General features: G+C 40.5%; 1 protein-coding gene and 1 long non-coding RNA gene across 7 annotated transcripts in view; one reads left to right on the top strand and one right to left on the bottom strand.

Moving 5' to 3' along the window:
- Positions 1-212: 212 nt before the first annotated feature.
- R3HDM1 (R3H domain containing 1) overlaps positions 213-22,169 on the bottom strand; it is a 47,663-nt gene continuing 25,706 nt past the window's right edge. For 3 of the 6 annotated variants that reach the window (XM_081921569.1, XM_081921570.1, XM_081921572.1), the window contains 13 exons: positions 21,147-21,401; positions 20,136-20,290; positions 19,556-19,657; positions 17,696-17,971; positions 16,570-16,693; positions 10,239-10,393; positions 9,119-9,267; positions 5,956-6,059; positions 4,607-4,776; positions 3,853-4,003; positions 3,520-3,602; positions 2,798-2,882; positions 213-1,647 (listed from right to left, as the gene is read on the bottom strand). In XM_081921569.1, the coding sequence (XP_081777695.1) occupies positions 1,283-1,647; positions 2,798-2,882; positions 3,520-3,602; positions 3,853-4,003; positions 4,607-4,776; positions 5,956-6,059; positions 9,119-9,267; positions 10,239-10,393; positions 16,570-16,693; positions 17,696-17,971; positions 19,556-19,657; positions 20,136-20,290; positions 21,147-21,401 (2,174 nt within the window). In that variant the 3' untranslated portion in view covers positions 213-1,282. The remainder of the gene's footprint in view (positions 1,648-2,797; positions 2,883-3,519; positions 3,603-3,852; positions 4,004-4,606; positions 4,777-5,955; positions 6,060-9,118; positions 9,268-10,238; positions 10,394-16,569; positions 16,694-17,695; positions 17,972-19,555; positions 19,658-20,135; positions 20,291-21,146; positions 21,402-22,169) is intronic. The other 3 variants (XM_081921571.1, XM_081921573.1, XM_081921574.1) reach the window with 3 other exon arrangements.
- LOC309376105 lies at positions 4,783-6,975 on the top strand. Its single transcript, XR_014171065.1, has 2 exons — positions 4,783-5,497; positions 6,239-6,975. It is a non-coding gene; the product is annotated as an uncharacterized lncRNA (long non-coding RNA).

Genomic DNA, 22,169 nt, shown 5'->3' with positions numbered 1-22,169 from the left:
GCACAGAATGGGCATTGTATGACTTTGCTACTAAGATCTTACTTTCTCTATTTACGGCCAGAACTAATTCAATTTAATTGAAGTCTTACCTCATGCAGAAGTCCAATCCGGTACCCTCCAATGCTTAAGGATGCCTGCTATGACTATCTACAACTGCATTATGAAATATGTTCATTTCTTTCAAGCTCACAAAAAAAAGTACACCGGAAAACTTGTACTTGTAAACATTTATTTTTTTTCCAAACTGAAGAAAGGCTTGCATCAGCACACATTGTACAGCCTTGCAAATTATACAGAAATTGAAAAGGTGTCTCCTTTATATGTGCAATGAATCATTTGATGTCCAGTGATCCTCTACAAATGATGAAAAAACATATTTAAACCACTTAAGAAGTTTCCAGCACTTATCAAATGCGATTACTCTTACAGTAAAAAAAGAAAAGAAAACTATATCAATGGGAACACAATTAAAGTGCAAACTTTTTTTATATACTTTTTTGCCATTTGGGGGAGTCACATTTAATTTCCTCACTGTGTATTAAAAACTAATGGGCTCCAGTTAAAAATTTTCTGCAGTGCTCATTTGCCCCCTTTTAATACTTATCCTGATGGAACAGAAGCAAGCTGCTCAGGAATATAATTTATTGGCAGTTAAAGGTTCACATCTCTAAAGTAAATCTTGAAACGGCAGGACTGGAGAAGGTCTTCAGTAGTTATTGTTGGATTCCCTTACCCTTGGAAGAGGAACAGAGGGGAAGAGAAATATGCTACCTTCCTTGCCCTTTGGCATACTGGGCTAGAAACACAGTGAAATTCCTTAGGAGCGCTTCTCTTTCCCTCCCTCCCCCAGATCACTGCCCTTAAACTGATAGAAGTGTGCTGGCTGTGTGCAAAGGGATTACAAAATACACGTAAGAATATGGTTTTTCCTTATGAACAAAAGTTCGCTGTACAACAGAGCTTTGGATCTGATACAAGAATTCAGAAATATAAAACGAAACTACTACAAAAGGGGTGTTTTCAACAGCATTCTTCAGAGAAGGCTGCCTGTCCGTTTCACATCACAGCAGTATTTTACTTTGTTGTTGATGATTTAAATTGCGTGTTTATTTCTGCATCTTCTCCTGGATCACTGGGCTTATTTTCTTCAAAGGCTTTACTGTCACATGACATCCAAGGAGTCTTTTATGAAGACAACAAAAACCCATAAACATCAAGCCAATCAAGTAGAGGAGATAAGGACATGGAAGTGATAAAGGCTGAATGTTCAATGACGTAGCTGTTACTGAGAACTAGCCCTTTCCAGAATGTGAAAGTCGTAGTGCTTCTTGCTTGTTCTCAGCCTAAACTTGTTCAGTGAATTACTTTGTTTCTTCAATGCATTTTGGGCTGCAGACATGGTTGGAAACGTTGCTAGAACCGTGTACGTAGATGCCAAGTCACTAAGTTTGGAAGGTTCAGCGTTCACATTACTATCTCCACTACCACAGTAGTGATGGTGTTGCTGCTGTTGCACCTGTAGGAACTGGGGATCCCGTAGCCACCGAATCTTGGCACCAACTTTAAGAAGTTCCACAAATAATTTTTCAGCTTCTGCACGAGTTATTCCTTCTGGCAGTTCAGTAATTTCTAAGACTTTTCCTACAACTGAGGGGTGGAAAAAGACATGCAGGATTAAAAATGGCTTGCTTTGTAATGCCTATGGTATCCAGATCCAGACCCACCAACAAGTTTTTGTGCTTGGCTGGCAATCAACCCAGTTCCTTGAACTAACAATTCAATAATGCCCATTGTTATCAAGAAGAGACAAATGAGACATCAATAGCTGTGCAGCAGCTATTTAAAAAACTTACTGAATGGAAAGGTGCAGCATATGGACATGAAATGACAAGGGCCACCACACCCTCTCAATACCTAGAGAAAAGGTAATCTATTAACTGCCAAGTTTTCTACATGGCCTGAGGCTACTAATGTCAGGATCAGTGTATCCAGTGGTGATTATCCTTAGGCAGGAGGGAATTGATTAGTGGGACTCTCTGAAGCAGATTTAGGAGGGGTGCTGGGAGGATCACTGAAATGTCTCCTTCCCTTTTCAACTGACAGATTCCCTTCTGACAACCCAATGCCATAATTAGAGATTACCCAGTAAATTTTAAGTGGCTATGGGTTTCAGTAGGTAGTAGCAATAGTCACCAACTTCAAAAATACTGATGCTTCTAAATCTGCTATTTTGCAACAAACTGAATGTGAGAACCAGCATTTCCAGCAGGAACCCAAATTATAATATTTGGCTTTCCCCTCTCATGGCAGGAACCCTACAAATTAAAACACACACACACAAACACCCACCCACCCACCCAATCTGCTGGAACAGAAATGTCACTTTGTGATTCCTGCAAGAGTCTTTCACAAACACTGTCTCCGTTACAGGTACGTTAAAAAAAAAGCTCTCCAATGAGATTTATGCACATTCCAGATATGGCAGCAGTTTCAAAACCAAAAATGTACTCTGGCTCTTCATCACAGAGAGGGGCATGTGTACAAAGCATACTATGCAATATCAGCTTAAGATCATGAATGTGATCATGGTGATAGGGAAATAGCAGTAGCTGGCACAATCTGAGCACAGATGCAAAGCACTTTGGACAGGTAACCTATCACACCTCTTATTGCTGTGGCACTTTCTGAATCCATCTCCAGACGACATTTAGACCTAGAGAGTTGTGATAGAATGGTAACAGGCATAATATACCTTCCTAGTAGTTCAGCTGCATCAAAGTTACAATACGTCACATACCTGGTTCTCCTGCACCAAGGTCTGTTGAAGCAGCCTTTTTGGCTGGCTTTCTTCCTCGGTTCCCATGTCTGCTTCCAGGCTGACACTACCAGGGAGAGGGGTCAGATATACACAAAGAATGATCAGAGGTTGATTTTTACCTCCCACAAGGGATGCAGGGTGTGACACAATTCATCTAAGTGGAGCAAATGATAAACAACTGCTTCCTTTTCTTGAAAATGTTTTACTTGGCAATAGGTGCAGTGCTGTGCCATTTGAACCCATGAAGTGGCACATCTCTCACATTGACAAAAATTACTTGCACTCTTGAAGAACTCGAATAATTGCATTGGAGCAATTGGTCAATGAACCCTCTTTGAGATCCAAACAGCACAGTGCACCTCTACACTTTGCAAGATGGCAGTAGTTCTAGGTGAAGCCTAGATTCTTACTACCCCCAAACCTGTCTTTAACCTGGATTTCAACTTAAGACACAGAGGGCAAACATATACAGAAATCTGTAACAGTATGCAGTTTCATTTCATTTCAGTTTTCCCCACCCCAAACTGGAGCATCACTTATGCATGTTTTTTATTTCAAAATAGCTGCTCCTACTTTTTACTAACGTCAACAATTCCTTTTTTTTAGGAAAGCGGGTAATCTCTCTTTCCCATTTATAAAATGAACCTGGCTTACAAACAAGTGACATCCAAATTATTGGGCTGTTTCCTACTGTTCCCTACCTGTGGACCTGCTACATGCCCATGTAGCAGAGCTGGAGGATTGTACTGCAACGGCTGACCAAGTAAGGGATATCTGGCATCTCCTGAAGAAGACATAGAAATAAACTTAGGTTTCAGATTGCTCAATCAATTCTAAATAATTCAAAACAAATGCAATTAACTGTTTCTGTGCAATGGTATCGATATTCCAAGTCAATGAAGCTGCACTGACAGCAGTTAATTAGGATAGTGTCAATTCCAAATTCATGGGAAGTCAACATGCCTTAGGAGAAACATTAAAATTCGACTCTCCAAGTGAATTAAAAAAAGTAAAAAATGTAATCAAGTTCTTACCTTGTCCAGGAACAAAGGGTCTAGAGAATGGGGGTACAAGAGGAAGAGGTGTTAACGTGGGACGGATGTTCTTTATGTTTGACAGCTGACTTGGCGCTGGCGACTGGGCTGGAGAGGTGACAGGACTACCTATTTGTGGACTATGCTGCAACTTTAAAAGAAAACAAAAAAGAAAAGAGAACATTATGCCTGAGTTTACAAGAATAGATGAAAGCAACCCTTTCAAGTTTGTTTGGTGGGGGGCGGTGGCCCTTGTGAATATCAGTTTCATAGACTGCAAGTGAACTGAATTTGTGCATTTTGAAATCTTCTCATTTTCCATTTCATATAAAGAGATGATTCTCTGTTATGCAGCTATGATGCATAAAATCAGAAGCCCATTACAAAGTTACTACTTCTGTGACTGGCAAGATGCTTAAACGCAAGAAACAATACTCTGCCCCTCTTCCTAGACATGTAAGTCAGGAAACCTTTTGGGGATACCATTTGAAGGACAGACTGTGCCCCATACTAGTGTGCTGTTCCTTTTGCTGCAGCACTAGGCCATCCAATATTGTGGTGCGTGTGGGCGAAGACACAGGAACCACTGATTATACCAAAAAAGGGGCAATTTTATACTGGCGATCTGTACAACTTTCTTAGTCGTTTCCATAATATATAATATTTAGGTATATAAATATTTTTTAAAACCTGTTACACACTGAAAATGATGAAATGAATGCTCCCCCCTTTTTAAAACATCAAAATGGAATACCTGTGTAGAGCTGTCCAAAGCGCCAAAATCTGTTGACTTCTGCCCTCTTTGATGGTCACAATAATATTTATTTTGTTTCCACTGGGGAGGTGAATGGGGTCGAGGCTGAGGATTGTTGGGTATACTGAGTTGCATCATTACCATTCCTCCACCTGGTGGTGGTGCTACTGCTACAAAACAAAATTAGGAAAGAAGGGTGCTTAAGTTCCTAGTTACCCCAACCTTCCTAAAGATTGCTTCCAGCCACCTTAATCCATCCACCTGCTAAGGCCATCAGCAAATTCTCCACCAAGGTCAGAGATGAAAATGGGGTGAGACACAATTCAGGGCTTTTGTACATGTTGGAAGCAATTTTGCAGCCCTCCAACCTACTTTATATATATATACTCTGTCTACTGCAGAACAGTTTTCCTGAGAGGGGGGGAACTATAGCTCATAAAGAAACAGGTATTTGTGTATCTGAAAAAGTGTCCATGCACATGAAAGCTTATACCAAGAACAAATTTAGTTGGTCTCTAAGGTGCTACTGGACAATTTTTATTATTTTTTTATATATTTTCTAAAGAAACAAATCTCCAAAATCCCAACTAATAACATTTAGAAACCCAGAGCACATTGTTAAGCTATTATTCTTTTTCTTCCTCTTTTTACAGTTCCATTAAGAACACCAAGTACACAATGCAAAGCACCAATTGTTCTCTGATTATTATAAGGATTTACGAGAAACTTTTTGTGTGTGCTTTGAACACAAAAGCCAGACCTAGGATATGCTGAGCACCCACTGCTCTCCAGATCCTTATTTCATTCGTCTCCTTCCCTTCCCTTGAAGGAACTGAAGGTGGCACATACAGTCTCTCCTTCTCAAGTTCATTCTTTCCATAACCTTGTGAGGTAAGTTAGGCCAGAACAGCAAAAATATTTTAGGCCAGGAGAGCAGACAGTTGACATCATTGCCCCAATGCCCACTTAATTGGCGGCGGCGGCTGCTACCGCTGCCGCCGCCGCCAGGAAGAGGTCTGTCTAATTTTGGTGAGCTCCACTTCCCCAGCAGAAGGCCCACCCCTGCCTGATGCATGCCATCCCACACTGGTTGGAAGGGTGCCCCTGGCCTTCTTGATAGGGCTTCTCAGGGGTCACAGGGCCTGGAGGGGTATGGAGATAAGAAGGCAGGCAAGTCTCCATTCATGAACTTCAACAAATCTTAGAATCCAGTACATGCACTACTCACTGTATGCAATTTCACTGGACTAGGATTGATAAGCAAATAAGGTTGTTGTTTTTATTTTTAAAAAATTAGCCCCACGATCAGAGAGTGAAAGGGTCTAATGGTCACGGTTCTCTTTTCACACCTGCACACTGTTGTCCTTGGAGTTGCTGGGAGTTGCAGGGCGAGGTTGCCCTAGGGAACTGTATCTGCTCTGATCCAGGAGGCTGAAGATATGCTACTGATGAGCTGCAGAAAGCGGGCCGGGGGGGGGGCGGGGGGAGAGAGAGAGATGGAAGGAAGGAAAACACCGTGTATTAAATGCAAACTGTAGACCTCAGCCAGGATATCTGAAATTTGTGAAAGCCGCTTGTAGCATGCGATCTGATTTTGAACAGGAGAACCAATACATAATTTACTTGTTACAGAAAGTACAGCTGTGCAACCCTGCTAGTTCATACACCTGCCATCCTGGCAAAATAGGTAAAGAGGTAGCACAGGGCTGGCTAGCTGTAGCCCTCCTCCTTGGCCCCCGCCGGATGAAGAAAGCAGCCAAACCTGTGTAAGGTGGTTATCCTACAGACTGCTTGGGCACATTGTTATTCCTTCCCTTTTTGCCATTTTACAATTTGTTTGTCGTTTCATAATTTGAAAAGATTTATAAGCTCTAGGGGGGGAAATGAACCCTACTTACAATTTATACTAATAAAATTTAAGATGAGAGGGTGAAACAGTTGCCATAGGGGAAAAAATTAGTGACTGTTCTCATTTCTCTAATCTTCTTGTGAATTATTCATGGTGTGGCTTTTGGAAAGGTGACCAGGCTTTGAAGATTGCCATTAATGCAACACATTACTGCAAATTGCTGACATTAAAAAAATAAAAGCTGCTTTCAAAGCACAACGCTCAAAGATCAAAGGAACCCTAAATATCAAATAGAACTGATACAAAGATAACCTACAGGCGAGATTTTTTCGTTGTTTTGCAGGGAATATAAACCAAGTCAGAACTCTTCACCAAGGTGACCTCAAAATCTATTTCGCAGTACTTCTGCAGAATAACTGCAGATGACCAAAAAGCTGTGCAGGATACTATTGCTTTATCCTTGGAAACCCATCCATGTTACTTGATAAGGGAAAGAAATTGGCCTTAAGTGGGAAACTAATGTTGTGTTGATACTTTACTCTCTGCCCAGTGGCATATCCATGTTTGTGAAGTAAAACCATAGGATACAGTCATCTCTCGGTATCCATTTGCAGGTACTGCTTAAAACACTTCGTCTGTTTTGTCATTAGGGAGTAATTACAGGTTTATTCATTTGTCACAAATCGGATTAATTCATCCTAATGCAGAAATCCATTGGATGATATGTAGAAATAAGTTCTGCATTATGTCTTTCATCGCTATAGGAGAGGAAATGGTAGGGCGTGGGTTCCACAAACACAACAGGAGCTGGTAAGAGGCTAAAATATACCTTCTGGACCAATGGAAGAATACACCACACTACTTGGGCTATAATCCTATGCATACTTACCCTGGGAGTGAGCCCCTTTGAACTACATGGGGCTTTTACCTTCAAGTAGACACGTACAGGATTGCCCTTTTGAGACATCTTACTTTGCCTCTTAGCACTCAAATAAGAATCAGATCGTTTCATCCACCCATGTAGTACCGCTAGTAATAATAACTAAATGAATGCCATTAGAACAACTATGTATTTGTTAAATGCTTGAATAAATCCAATTGAACCACAAAGCGGCTTGCTGTCAGCTCCCACTGTTTAAATCACAACCTTCTTTGTGATGGTGCAAATGAAACGCCACAATTAGGAGTAAAATTTGAGCCTGGCACGATGTACTGCATATGTTACACAACCCCCTCACACATACACTTTGGCTGGATGCAAAGGTTCACTGGAATATGTCACATTTCCTGTGTATTTAGCCTTTTTCTGTTTTATCTATGTTTTTGTGTTTTTATCTGTTGGCTGCCTTGAGTCCTGGTCTGGGGAAAAGGTGGGCTGTAAATAAATATATTTATAATTTTACAAAAGCTAGAGCAGGTCACCTGCAGACTGACATAAGTGAAACAGATAGCATAGGTAATTCTCCTACTTGTCTGGGACTGCTGCCAAATTAACTCCTTCCAAGAAACCAGGATTGCACAGAGACCTAAGACAGCTTGAGCAGTCAAGACACTGAGGAAATGCACTCACTAGGCAATAGGCAAACTCGGCCCTCCAGATGTTTTGGGACTACAACTCCCATCATCCCTAGCTAACAGGACCAGTGGTTAGGGATGATGGGAGTTGCATTGCCAAAACATCTGGAGGGCTGAGTTTGCCCATGCCTGTTATATACAGATGTATCATTCCTTGTTGGGGGTCTAGGTCAGAGGTAACCAGCTCCACAGTAGAATCTGGCTATGCACAATGCTTATCAGTTCGAAACTGCAAACTCAGACCCACATCTTTGAAGCAGCTTTGCTGCTCATTTTAAGGGTTTGTTTTTAATGCTGTGTTTTCCTGCTCTCTCACCTTTTGAAAAGATGAACAGCACATCTTAAGACTAGGAGGAGGATGGGCAAGACAGACAGCCAAGAGCGGCATTTAAAATGCTGGTGATTAACTCCCAATTGTGTTGTGAAGCTGTGGGGAAAGCTGTGCTGTTTGTGTGCCGGAAAAAAGGGAGTAAGTACAGTTTGAAAATGTATTATATTTTTGCATCCTAAGTAAGCACAGTTGCAATTTTCCTGCAAGGAGGAGTGAGAACAAGGCACAGAGCATATTGCTGTAAAGTCTAAGATCCACTGAGCAAAATAAGAAATTTGAGAAAATAAATATATGCCCAGGAAGGCAGTTTATGGTTTTTGAAGTTTCAGCAGACATAGAATCATAACAGTTGGGAGGGACCCTGAAGATCTTCTAGTCTAACCCCCTGCAATGCAGGAATATGCAGCTGTCCCTTACAGGGATTGAAAATGCAACCTTGGCATTATCAGCACCACGCTCTAACCAACTGAGCTACATGCCCTGCACAATTACAGCACTTCTTGACTAAAATGACCACCAGACATTTCTCTTTTAATAATAAAAATAAAACAGCCTCTATGTAGGAAATTGTATTTCAGATCCTTGTAAATACATCAGCTCAGATTACTAAAGATCAATAAGTTTTTGAATGAACTGCTTTTCCTACTGCCTTTTTTTCTTGTGGATTCTGGCTACTTTGAGCACAACCATTTTGTGGGAAAGCAGCATACAAATAATATGACCCATTCTTAAAACAATAAATAAATGTTAAACTCACCTTAAATTATTCTGTTGTCCAGATGGAATGACACTGTAGTAAACTGGCATTCCCGATGTGGATAGTCCTTGGTTAGACTGACTGGGAATAACAACTGGCTGTTGATATGTCTGCTGAGACATTCCTTGGGAACCTTGAGCCATTGAAACCTGAGGATTAGAAGTACATTAGGATACCTAATGAAGTTTTTTAAAAAGAAAAAGAACCGACACATTTATTATGACAACCTGTTTAGTAAACAAGGGGCGGGGAACCAGTGACCCTCTAGAAGAAGCTGGACTGCACCTCTCATAATCCCAGCGCATTGACCATGCTAGCTGGGGCTGATAGAAGAAGGGAGTCCAATATCAAATGGAGGGCCACACATTCCCAAGTCCTGCTGTAAACCAAGGTCCATAAATACCCATCCTGACAACAGCTTCACGGGTCCAAGAGAGACAGCCTAGTACTTACCAAGGAGGCAAAAAACTATTGCTAGGATGAAATGCTTCAAATTATAGGTAGGGGTCCAAAATGAACGAGTTCTCATCCATACAAAGTAATTCCATTCACAAAAAAACTAGGTGTCAGGGCCTTCCAGAGCCTAATATTCTTCCTGGTTCTAGTTTTCCAGCAGCCCCTACATATAATTTGAAGTGGTTTAGCTCAGAGGAAGTCTTAGGTCTCACTCTTGACCAGAGCCTGTGGAATGGCAGAGAGGATTTTCCAGAGACTCTGGCTCTTCAAGATGCCTATGAAAACGATGTGGAACAGTGGTAGGTGAATGTCAGCTACACAAAACTAATATGCAGAAAGACAAGGTGACGCGCATTGTATTCGGCCACCTTGATTGTTCTGCAAATGGGCTTAGCTGATCTCTGGAAACAGAGTAAGCAAAATTTCTCCATTGCTTAAAATCCAAACTGAGTAACTGTGAAGCTTTAGTCTACAAATAAAATGCTTCACTTCAACAAACCATTTTGCGGCAGTTAAGAATGAAGTTTGCATACATTTGTGATAACCCTGTTCCAAAAGTGACCAACCACCCTTAGTCCTGACTAGGCAAAGCTTCAGTGTTTTAAAAAAGAATCAATTATATTTCATATTTGCAATAAGAAGACAACAACAGACAATAGCTTACTTGATAAGATGGCACAGGTGGGTACGGAACAAGTACACCTTGGATCTGATTTCCAATATTGTTTGGCTGGCCACTGACTAGATTTTGGTTCTGAGATTGCTGGACGCCAACTAAACCCTGGTAGTTTTGCTGCTGGTTAGGCATAACTTGGTAACCTGCAAATACAGAAATATTATTATTCATTTTGACATGTTATAACAAAACATATTTATACCCCAGTTCCCTTTAGATGCTACAGCTGTATTACAGGAATCTGTGGGTTTATTGCACAAATATGTTGTAATGTTTAAAGGATCAGCATGAGGTTGGCAGGGATAACTGCACAGGATCTGTAAACAACTGTGCAGTAAGACCCATGTCAATAGCCCTGCTCATATAATTGTGGGCCTTTTCAGATGTCACAGCAATAGCACTGACTGAACTCACAGGAAAATGAGCTCCCATGCCAGTGTTATAACATCTAAAGGGCACCATAGATACATGGGGCAGTTTTGTTTAACAACACATGCATATCAAGTTGAACAAGCCCACCGAACAACAATGCAAGACAGACAATTTATCTTACTTTTGAAGGCTGAGGTGTGTGTGTTATGTGTGTGTCTGTTTACCTGGTCACAGGTCTGACTTATTTCATGAGTTGGAACAGTCCTAAGTATAAAAAGAACATGGAATATTTTGCAACAAAAGGTTCCCCCTCCTATCACCTTTTCCATTTACTGACAAGATGGTAGTATGGAAGTCTCCCAAAGGGGTTCAAAGGACAGGAACAAGGGCTAAATTCTCACTGACCTTAAGCTAAGGTACCACCTTGCTACTTAAAGGCCAAGGTATTATCAGATCACCTTAAAAGTATATTACCAGATCTTCTTAAACCAAATGCCTTCCTACAGATTGACAGTACAGGCTCAAGTTTCTAAGTTACTTAAGAAATGAAGGCTGAGCATAGTCTTATCAACGCCAGATGCCTATTTTTCTTCTATTTTGAGAATAAGGTATATGGTCCCAGTAAAACTATGCATGGAGCTGGCAAGATTCGGCACTGCTCCTTTGCTGGGTGAACAGAGTAAGTTAATAGAAAAGGTTCTCTTTCCCATCCAATTACTGGAAAATAATTTGCATGTGGAATGTAAAAAAAAGGTACCATTCTTGTAAGCTTTTTTTTATACAGTGTAAAGCACTGGGTGCTGAGCACAGCTTTTAAAGGCATGGGATATTTCTCCAGTGAAAACCCAGCACTGTATCTGTAACATTCAAACATGTTTTATTTCAATAAACTGACACTGAGCCCTTAGAAACTCAAATTAAGACCTACATTCTGCAATCTATACCTTCATCTGTTAAAATATGATCAGCTGCCCCTTTCTCTTTTTTTCTGGCCACATAATGCTATCTTTTTGCTCTTCTTCCTAATTGCTCCTTTACAATTGTGCCTTCCTGTCTCCCTGGAAAATCATATAAATAAAGTAAAGCACCCAGGGCTTGAGAGGCCTCATTTCAGCTGTTGCATTATAATGTGTTTGGCATTTTTTTTCTCCTTTGAAAACATGAGGGGGGCCAAGCTGCTATTTGTACTTTGAAATGGTGAATGCTGTGCTGAACTTTCAGACACTGATTTCCCAGTCTTCAGTTTCAAGGGAAGTATCACATTCCATTACACTTTGCTGTCCTGCTTTTGAAAACAAGATGTATCACCTGTGCCAGTGCTTTGCTGTTTAATAATAATAATAACCGGTTCTGCCTAACTCTAAATAGAAGTGTTTCATCTGGACAGCCATGCTGCATTATTTACATGTGTGCATTCACAATCCCAGACAGACTGAATACAGTACTAAACCTTAGGGCTCTCCCAAAAATAATGAACCCATTCATGACACCTTGTTTTTGTTTTCCTACAAGTCTTTGCTGCAGCAAATTTATTTGATTAGTAATGAGCATGGCATAAGATGTTAAGTCTGATGAGTGGACTACACCTGTTTTCTAGGCACAGGCTATCAAATATCATGTTCATTACTAGATAAAGATTCAAAAGCTCGGAATGGAGAAGTGGATGATTTCACCCAACTTCTTGTCCTTAAGGCAGGTTTGCCTTGTACCTAAAATATTGGACGCACTATGCAAAACTACATCCTGTAGAAGCAGGATTTTTATTTCCTTATTAAGATCATATGTATGCATCAAGGAAATAAAGCATGCAATCTCTTTTAAAAGGTGAAATCAGTAATAATCTGAAGCAATTGAGTGGGACTGCAGCTAAAACACATGTTAACAATCTACTATTAAAACATAAACTTAAAAGATGTGTACAAGCCAGATTAAGTATGCATGGTTGCAAAATTACAGTTTACTTAGTATACCTCCCTCCCAATCTTGTTTAGAAAAGAGAGATCCTGAGGTTTTATCATGCTCTCCTCTCAAGAGTTCTATATTTTCATATAAAATAGATGCCTGAATATATTCAGCACCTAACAAATTGTGTCCAGCAGCACTAGAACCCAGGCTACGGCACCAATGATGGCATAGAAACCTGGAAATCTACAAAAGTGCTGCAACTTCAATTTTTAAAAAAATAAATATTTCTCAGGGACTGCAGTGTAGCTGTGAAAATTATTCAGTATCTTCTGGCACTTTCACACAGACAAAGCAAAAATCAATTTTCCATGCTGAGAGAGGAACTAGGGCAATATAAATTGCTGCTAACACACTGCCCCATGGGGTTTCAAGACACTTTCTATTTTTAGCTTCACTATTCTACCCCAGAATACCAAGTGGCATGAAAGAAATACAGCACTCAGGAGGAAAAAGAAAGGGAAGAAGCAACACCTGCTGAAATTTATTTTACAGCAGCGATAGCAAACTGTGGTTAAAAACCTCATGCTTCCCAAAATTCAAGAGCTCTGCAAAGAACGAGAAAATACATTCTGCAATACTATCTCTTCCTTAAATAACGAAATTGCTTATAGTACCATGATCTGCATCTCATGCAATTAGGAAGAGACATAATATTTCACTAAAGAAGTGCAAACCTCAAGCATAGTGAGAAAACACACAAAAAACACAGGACACACAAAACAGACCACAAAAAGGCAAAAAAGCCTGTCAAAGATATTCTTGCCCAATGTCTGTTTCTGAACATCACCTTCCTGGTGCTTCCTTCTAGTGCCACCTAGGTAAGGACAGATGTTGCTGACTTTTCTTTCTTTATTTTCTTAAAGGGAAGAACAGTGTTTGCTCCTTGATCAGAAAGCAACAATCCAAGACAGACACACCTGAGACCCCTTTAAAAAGGAAGCCAGGAAGCAGCTGAAAAAGAGACCGGTTCACTGTGAGAAATGTAACCCTCTCAGACAGTGTTACGGCCCCGAATCCAACAGCTCATGAATAAAGCCAATCTATTGCACAATCTATCACACATACCATGGCCTGGTTTGTCACAGAGACACACATAAAACCACACGTTTACTACAAAATACGTAGATATTCTGAAAGTTGTTTTCAGTAATTATCTAAAATATTTAAAATGATGCAAAGTAAAAAAAAACACAGGTCACTGAAGATAGTGGTGAACAACAGGGAGCATTCAAATGGGCTTATTTTTGCTTTCACTTAAAAAGAATGGGCTTAAACACTTCCGTCCTTTCACATTTTGCAGAGCACTTGTGCTTTTTTTGTACTTACATAGATACTATTTCCTATTACCCTAGAAATCTTTAAACTCCCATACACACAGCAGGAAACTTTCCAGGCCATTCTTCGAAAAACCTTAAACTAACTTGACATTTCCTCTAAGCTTCAGCAGTTTGGACCTAATTTTCCAGCAGAGCACTGGTGGTTCCAGAAGCTTCTAAATGTGTGTATAAACTGGCACAACTCCTCAGAAACAAACCTGCTCTGGCCCTTTGGCTAAATGTACAAAACCCCTTCTGCAGGAGCAAACTGATGAGCAATGTCTACATCCACAATGTATTGGTCATGGCAGTCTTGCCCAGCGTAAGTTGTAAAACAGGAAGTGAGAATTACTGTTCGAGATGGAAAATATTTAGGCTGGGACCCATGCAACCAAGTTCTACACTGCAAAGGAAGTTTCTGCTTGCGTTTCATCAACAGCAATCCTCAATATTGTAAGGCAAACTTGCATGAGAAAACAGAGGAGAATTTTAATAACTGTGTGACATGGTTGGCTAATGAGCCCTAAAATATCTCAAAGGCAGCCAAGTCAGAGACAGTATCCTTATGCAATTAAAGGAAGTATCTTGGATTAGAAGGTAAATTAAGGAATTTCTAGCCCTCTCCTTCCTTCCTATAGCCACCTGTGCCCTCCCCAAAAGTTTCTTGGGGCAGGGCTTCTAAAGAATGCAAGGTGGAATGCAGGACGTTTCTGGAAGCAGAAAGAATTAGGATCCAAGCCACTGCATACATCCAACCTCTATACTTAGAAGTTACTTGCAGTCCCATTGAAATTCAATAAATCAGTGTAAAAAGTTTGTACCTATTTTTTATATTGATTTCAATAGGTCCCAACTTCATATTGATTCAAGGCAACTTGTTCAGATCTAAAATAAAGATTAAAGTAATACCATGTGCACACAAAAAGAGGGAGGGTTCATTTTAAACCTTGCTAAGATGGGCAAAATCTAACTTTAACATGGCTGTATTCCTATGTACAATGGCAAATATAAGCAAATATGATCATACAATTCTCTCTCATTCAATGTTAGTAGCCCTAAACCTACCACAGAACTACACTTTATTAGTGCCAAAATCACTGCTGAAATATAATAGATTTGAAAGGTGGTTCTTTAAAAAAATAAAATATATTATTTTCTACTAGGATTTCTTTATCATCCTTGCCCTTGTAATATTGTGGTGCTCTGTAAATGTTTTTAAACACTGCTCAATAAGAATTAGTTATGTGATTTTAAATTTGTATTTTAAAGTGAGAAAATCTTAACTCCCCCCCCCCCCCGAATGCATGCTACCCTTCTGTCCCAAAGACATCCTCAACGTGACTTAAAATAGTTGATATATAAAGGAATGGGTAATATTTGACTTTTCGAATGCTCAAATGCTACTTCATCCCTTCACAATGAGTCAAGGTGGCTCCTACCAATATAATCAACACAGACTTTAAAACAGGTCTTCCTGGAGGCCTTTGTGTGGGATTTGGAAGAGAGCAGACACTCTGGGTATTCTGATAACCAGCCTGATCCTTTCCTATAAAAGATCTTTCCATGTGGGCCTACGCAGATACAGCATGCCTGTCCCAATGGTGTAAGAGGTATTCCTTTTCAAAGTTTTCAAAGGCGGCATTAAAAATTATTAAAACCCTTACCAACATGACTAGATCAAGGCCACAATCTCATTTTTGACAACCCTTGCACTTCTACAGCACATATTAAAAGAGAAGCCAATCCTATATTCCCTGCTATTTATTTAGCTGCTGTGGGAATGAAAACATGCTCATTGAGAACACAGGTGTTGCCAGTGGGACAAAAGCCGTAACTGTTCCTCTTCATATTCTAGAAAGCGTTTCTAAGAGGCTCTGGTGTAAAGCAAAATTTCAAAAAATAAAGCAAAGCATCTGAGTCCAATTGTCAATTCTCAAAGAAGAATCCCCTTTGTACTTCTTAACAATTAATGCATGCACAAACACTAAACCATACTGAAGTACAAAACTTCTTGACAATAGAGCTCAATCTGCAAAAAGTAAGGGTGTCATTGTATTAAAACTACCACCTATGACTAAACGAGGTTCAAGAAACAGCAGAAAACACACGGAAAAGACAAAGCCAAAATGTTATGGTTTTATGCGATTTTGAGGATGAAGACTCAGAGAAACATCAAAAGCCAAGGGCAATGGGAGATAAACTTGTTCGCCATAACTCAGGATCAGAGATATCTTATCTGAAGAATTTCTGAACAAGTTTAAGGTAAAAACCTATGGTGCAATGCTACAGTTACAGAATAAATTGCACAAACTTGAGAGTTGAAAATTGAGGAGAACATCAATCCATGTCAATTTGGACTTTTGTTAGAAGTTCTTCACATTGCCAAAAATGGATTGAAGAGAATGAGTGTTCAAGGTTATGTTTTCCAAACAAATTATTTACTTCCCACCCTCTTTTCTTCTGAATCCGGTCACTTAGGATTTATCAGCTTGAACAATTTAAAAGAATGCATTTTCACCAAATGGGAATTCTATCAGCACTTCAAAGCCAAAAAAGACCTTTCAGGCTTTCACAACAAAACCGCATTCCCTCCTGCATTACACAGCACCCTGAAAAAGTCCATGCATTTGGGCTATAGGGGGTGGGGAGGGGGAGAGACCACCAACCTGTCTGCTGTGCAGGCTGTGGCAGTGGCTGGTTTTGCTGTGTGTTGTAATGAACAGAAGTAACTGGCCGATACTGCTGACTGGAGTGTGGATACTGGCCTGGAGCGCAGTAACAGGCTGGCATCTAAAAAGGAAGCAACATGTTGAAAATTCATTTATATGCTTCTATAACTGAGTCAAGTCCAACAGCATAAAATGATGGCAGATAAATAAGAAAGCATATAAGCATACACATACACACACTCAGAAAAGCAAGTCTAGTGAAAAATAGGAGGAGTGGGGTTATTTAAATGTTTAGCTGCTGAACAGCATTATCTCTTGGTGAAATTTTAACATGCATTCATTGTATCCAGCTTTAGATCCAAAACAGCAAAAAGACACAATGTGGCTCCATGCTTTGTCAGCCGATGTGATAACCAAAGTATTGGGTTGTATCAGGCATGGTCAAACTTGGCTTTCCAGCTGTTTTGGGACTACAACTTCCATCATCCCTAGCTAACAGGAGCAGTGGTCAGGGATGATGGGAATTGTAGTCCCAAAACAGCTGGAGGGCCAAGTTTGGCCATGCCTGGGTGGACACAACGAGCATGATTAACCTAAGTACACTTATTTCAATAGGGGTTTTTTCTGAATATGACTTTGTTGGATACAATCCATTATCATAAACAGAGGAGGCTCTTGTGGAAGTCTCAACAATAACAAGATACAGGCTAAGGCATGCTATCACAGCTATAAAAAAAGGAGTACTGTAGTCTCACTTAAAGTACTTATTGTTTAGGTCAAAATACTGTATTACAAATATGTCAGTGGAACACCTATGAGGCTTTATTTTAACTATTGTAATGCACACATAGTCCTTTTAAAGAACAGAAGACTCGCATATGTAATAAATATGCATCAACTTCTAATTCTGCTAAAATTAAGCAAAAACAAAGTTAATACTTGTTGACAGCAAGGGTCCTCTAATTCTTTCTGTGATTGAAGTATGAAGTTCAGATTGCTTCCACATAAATTAAAGGAGTCGGAGGAAGAGGAAGCCCTACACAAAGCCAGATTCAGTTTAATCAGCAGTTAATATGAACTACACCTTTGACATTGTCTGGTAATAGTACAAAGCTCTCTCTACCTGTGGCATTGGTTGCTGCATATATCCCTGTTGCTGAAGAACTTGCTGGTTGACAGGGTGGCTGGATGCACTGTAATTAGGAGTAGGAACAGGTTGGCCAGGGGGTGGCGGTGGGGCTGGTGGAGGAGGTGGGGCCGTTGCTATGATGAAACCAGATTGCTGTGGGGGCTGAAGGACAACCGTGGACTGGAACATGGTGGCATGAGGATCAGCAGCTTCCCCAGATGGCTGTCGGGAGAGACTCATATGGCTAAATTGGGATCCTAGGTTGTCTTGCTGAAATAAGCAAAACAGTAAGAGTTATTCCTCTTTCGAATGCACGAGAGGAGATAGCACTGTTCGATTAAAACAACAACACACCACTAAACATGAAATAGTGAAGTAGCCTCACATCTAGTTATAGCAGCTTAAAAGTGAAAGCTTTAAGACAAAGGTAACATCTCCTTAGCAGCAATAAGTAGAAATATGGGAAATGACACACAAATTTTATACCTACAGCAAGAAACACAAACTTTAATGTTTGTAAAAGCTGTGCTCAGTGTACCTGGTAATACTTTCTGGTGCTATTGTACCATGGAAATATTTGCCAACAGATACAGATGCAACAAGCTGGGGAACCTTGGTGGGAGGGAGGCACAGAAATCTGGCTATTTTGTGTATAAGAAGTTCAATTACGCAAAGAGCAAATTTGAGTTTGTAACAAAAATGACATTTAGTAGCCAGGACAAATCACCTGTCCATTCATCAAACTTGGTTTTAAATATGTTGGGAGTGGTGTGTGTGTTTGTGTGTGTGTGTGTGTGCATATTATATATAGGGCAGGAGTCAGCTAACTAGTGCCACTAGCAGAAGTGCACACAAGGACTTCCACTAATGCAATGGGGCTTTCCCATTCATCTGATTTGATGTTAAAGCATAATTCTCCAAGTGGAAATGGACGAGAAATTCATCCAGTTTCTTTTTAATGCAAACATACCAAATTCACACTTCCTGAATCAATACACAAACCAAAGTGCAACTTATCCTTTGAAATTCACACTTCTCCAAATTTTGCAATGCGGTTATCCAACAAACAAATGAATTGCACACAAAAAATTATATACTGGGGGGAAATGAACGCAAGAATGAGAGTACTGGGAGAAATTAGCATGAAAATGCGTGCAAATATTCATGCGGTCCTTTAAAAAAACCACGAACTTACGCAGAATTGGGTGAACTGAACTTTGGGCAAAAAAAGCAAGAACCGACAGAATCTGAAATTTTCAGATTCATCCAAAAGACTGCAATGGACTCTGATATGTGGAGAATCTTACCTTGCATCAGGAAGCTGGATGTCTATAATTTTGAGGAATGCAGCTAAGTTGCAGCACTCAAAAGCAGGGGGGGGAGACAAACTCTGGTACCCATCAAACATTAAAGGGTGGCAGAAAGCTTTTTATTGCAGTGGGAGATGAGAGAAAGCAAAACATCTTAGGAGGTTAGTCAAAGAAATAGGCGGGCGGGGGAGGGAGAGAGAAGGAAGGGCCCTAACAAAATAAAAAATATTCAAGGGGTACAAACAAATACTGTTTGGCTGAGAAAAAGCAATGTCAAAGAAGGTTTTTTAAAAAAATCAAGAATGCAATTGTTTTTGTGCACACAGCTTGTTTTTAACTTGCAGGTAAACTTCCAACGAACTCAGGACAGGAATATTTTCTTCCTTGAACCCTTTTTTGTGCTCCCCGGCCCATGCTGAATTACTTTGGATGTCACAGCCAATCAGTATTTGTATTATTTATTATGCATGCACATCCCAACACATGAAGCTAAGTCTATAAAGATTCTGTCATGCACAGAAGAGGTGAGTAGAAGGTATTATACCACAGTGTATTGCTGGGTAGACGAGACGGGCAGGAGCGGGGGTGGATAAGTGACTGTGGAGAATTGAACAGGCTGTGAAGAAGGCTGAAGAGGTCGGATAGGCTGAAGAAGTAACAGTGGAACACACACCAGTTAACAACAGAGTAAGAAGAAATGGAAGTGGCAGTATTTCTCTTCTTTTGAGGGGGGGGGGATAAATTTATGCAAAATCAAGAACATCCTCCATATTAATTGTGCAACTAAAAGTAAATTTGACACAAGGCTCAGATTACCTACAGTAACCCTAAAGATAAGCATTCCTCTATCTATAGGTGTGACTTGCTTCATAAGGATGTCCCACACCACATTAAGCAAGACGGATTTGTAAGATTCTTAGCTCTTGAAATCTTAGGCACACACATTGCATATGTAACCACGACAGGTTGTCTCACTGCTTTAAGAAAATGCAGTCGCTTGGAACAAAAATTTGTCCCCCCAAGTCATAAATAGGACAGCACCACCTTTCCCCAACTAATAGCCACAACGATCGACCGTTTTCCAAGAGCACTCAGTCAAGCATTGCATATTTTGGCATGTGCACCTGTGAAAGGATGTGATTGGTTGCTGGCTGTTGCTGAGGTGGTAGGGGAGGAGGTGGCTGCTGAGGAGGTCCAGGCACTTGGTTTCTAACAGGCTGCTGAGGCATAGGAGGATTATACACAACTGGAGTGCCATCTGGATTAATGAATGGCTGACCTAGAGGACCGAGATGAAACACACACACATGATTCAGCAAAAGGCAATTTACTGGCAAAACAAAACATAGCATTACAACCACTGCCTATTTTCAAGAGACAGTGCTGCTTTATAGTTTACTCCTCAAGAGGACGAAAGGGTTTAATAGCAGGCGTCAAAGCAAGGCTTTTTTGTGGGAAGATTAAGTGGGAAAGCGAAGGCTTTGCAGATGGTCTCCCTTTCAGACACTGTTCAGCTTTAGCAGCAGAACCGTATCACACCCCTTCACTCTCAACTGAAGGTGGCCCAATAAAGGACTACTGTACATTTATTCCTATCTACAGACCAACCTAGGTATAGAAGGTATTAACAGAAAAAAGTAATTTAAGATAATAAACCAATTGCAGCATCTATACTTGTCAATTCCACATTATTATTATTATTATTATTATTATTATTCATGTGCCATTTGAAAATATTGTATGCACAAGAGCTCCTCATAAGGCAGAAGAGCATCATCTGACGAGAAATCTTCACTATTCCTCACTGTTTGTACATCAGGGTATATAACATTACAATTTTACAAAGTCCTCTGAGGAGGTGTTAAAATACATGTTGCTGCAAAATTAGGAGAAGGGGAAATCAGGCTGGGAGGGTGGGGAGGGAAAGGCAGAATGATCTTTGTGATCTTCAGACGAAGGGTGGGATATACATTTAATAAATAACGGATAATAATATTATTTATTTATTTATTTTCTTTTACACATTATTGCAAGTTAAATGTTATTGTTAAAAGGAAGGAAAGGGGAAGGAGAGAGAGAGACAGAGAGACAGAGAGACAGAGACAAGGCACAGACATCCACGGCTGGATACCAACCTGTTTGAGGGTTGATCAGAATACTTCCAGGTGGTATGCCTGCCGCTTCCAAGGGAAGCAAAAAGAAGCTACTGCTAGGAGGCGCCACTTGCCCACTTATGCCACCGTCAAAGGGAAGGGAACTACTAGTGCTGACAGTTGGATAGACGGCAGATGTGCCATGAGAAGGCTGGCTGAGAGCTGTGACTGGAAGAGGCTGCTGGGTGTGAGAAAGAGAACCCGTGGATGACCCTACACTACTAGAAGACTCTGAACCTAGGAGAGGAGTAACGAGAAATGAATTTCACCTAGAGACAGAATAACAGTCATGCACATTTAAATAGGCAGGTTGTTATTAAATGCTTAACGCTTTTAAATGCACAGCCTGGAACTACATTAGCTGCCCCGCCCCAACCCCTGCAGCTTCTCCTGATTGTGAGTTGCATCAGCTACAAGTGCACTCCAGGAGAGCAGAGGGGCCTGCCCTAAAGCTGCCCCAAACTTCTGCACAGGTTCGCTGCCCTCATGCCGGGCATGAGAAAAATAAAGCAGAATGGCAACACACCATGTCTTATTCCCTCCCACCCAACCACCCAAAAAAAGGTTCTAATCAATGGAGCAGTAGGCTGAGAAATCTGAGGCAACCAAATCATGCAGAAGCAATCTTCAAAAGAGACCATGTAATACCATTAGATCCCCCTCTATCACATACATAGCCTACAACACAGTTTATCTACAGCATTGGGAGGGGGGGACTCTGAGGCTCCTGAGCTCCAACACATCAGCCCCAACCAGCAAGGCCAACTGCCAGGGGAAATGGAAATTGTAGTGCAACAACAACTGGAAGGCCACAGGTTCCCCATCCTGATCTACCGCACCCTCGTATATCAGTCAGTGAATTAGGTATCAAGATGAAGCTAATCTTAAGGGGAAGTCAACACTAAGCCATGTTGATGTCAACAGGCAATATTAAGAACGTGTTTAACCTATTACCAAAATGGGACTTGGCATAGCTCAACTTTAGCTTTAATATTTCAGATTCTG

This window comes from Podarcis melisellensis, assembly GCF_964234715.1.
Source record: "Podarcis melisellensis genome assembly, chromosome: 1".
Lineage (NCBI taxonomy): Eukaryota > Metazoa > Chordata > Lepidosauria > Squamata > Lacertidae > Podarcis > Podarcis melisellensis.
Note: the sequence above shows the minus strand (reverse complement) of the source record. Positions and strands in the feature narration are given on the sequence as shown.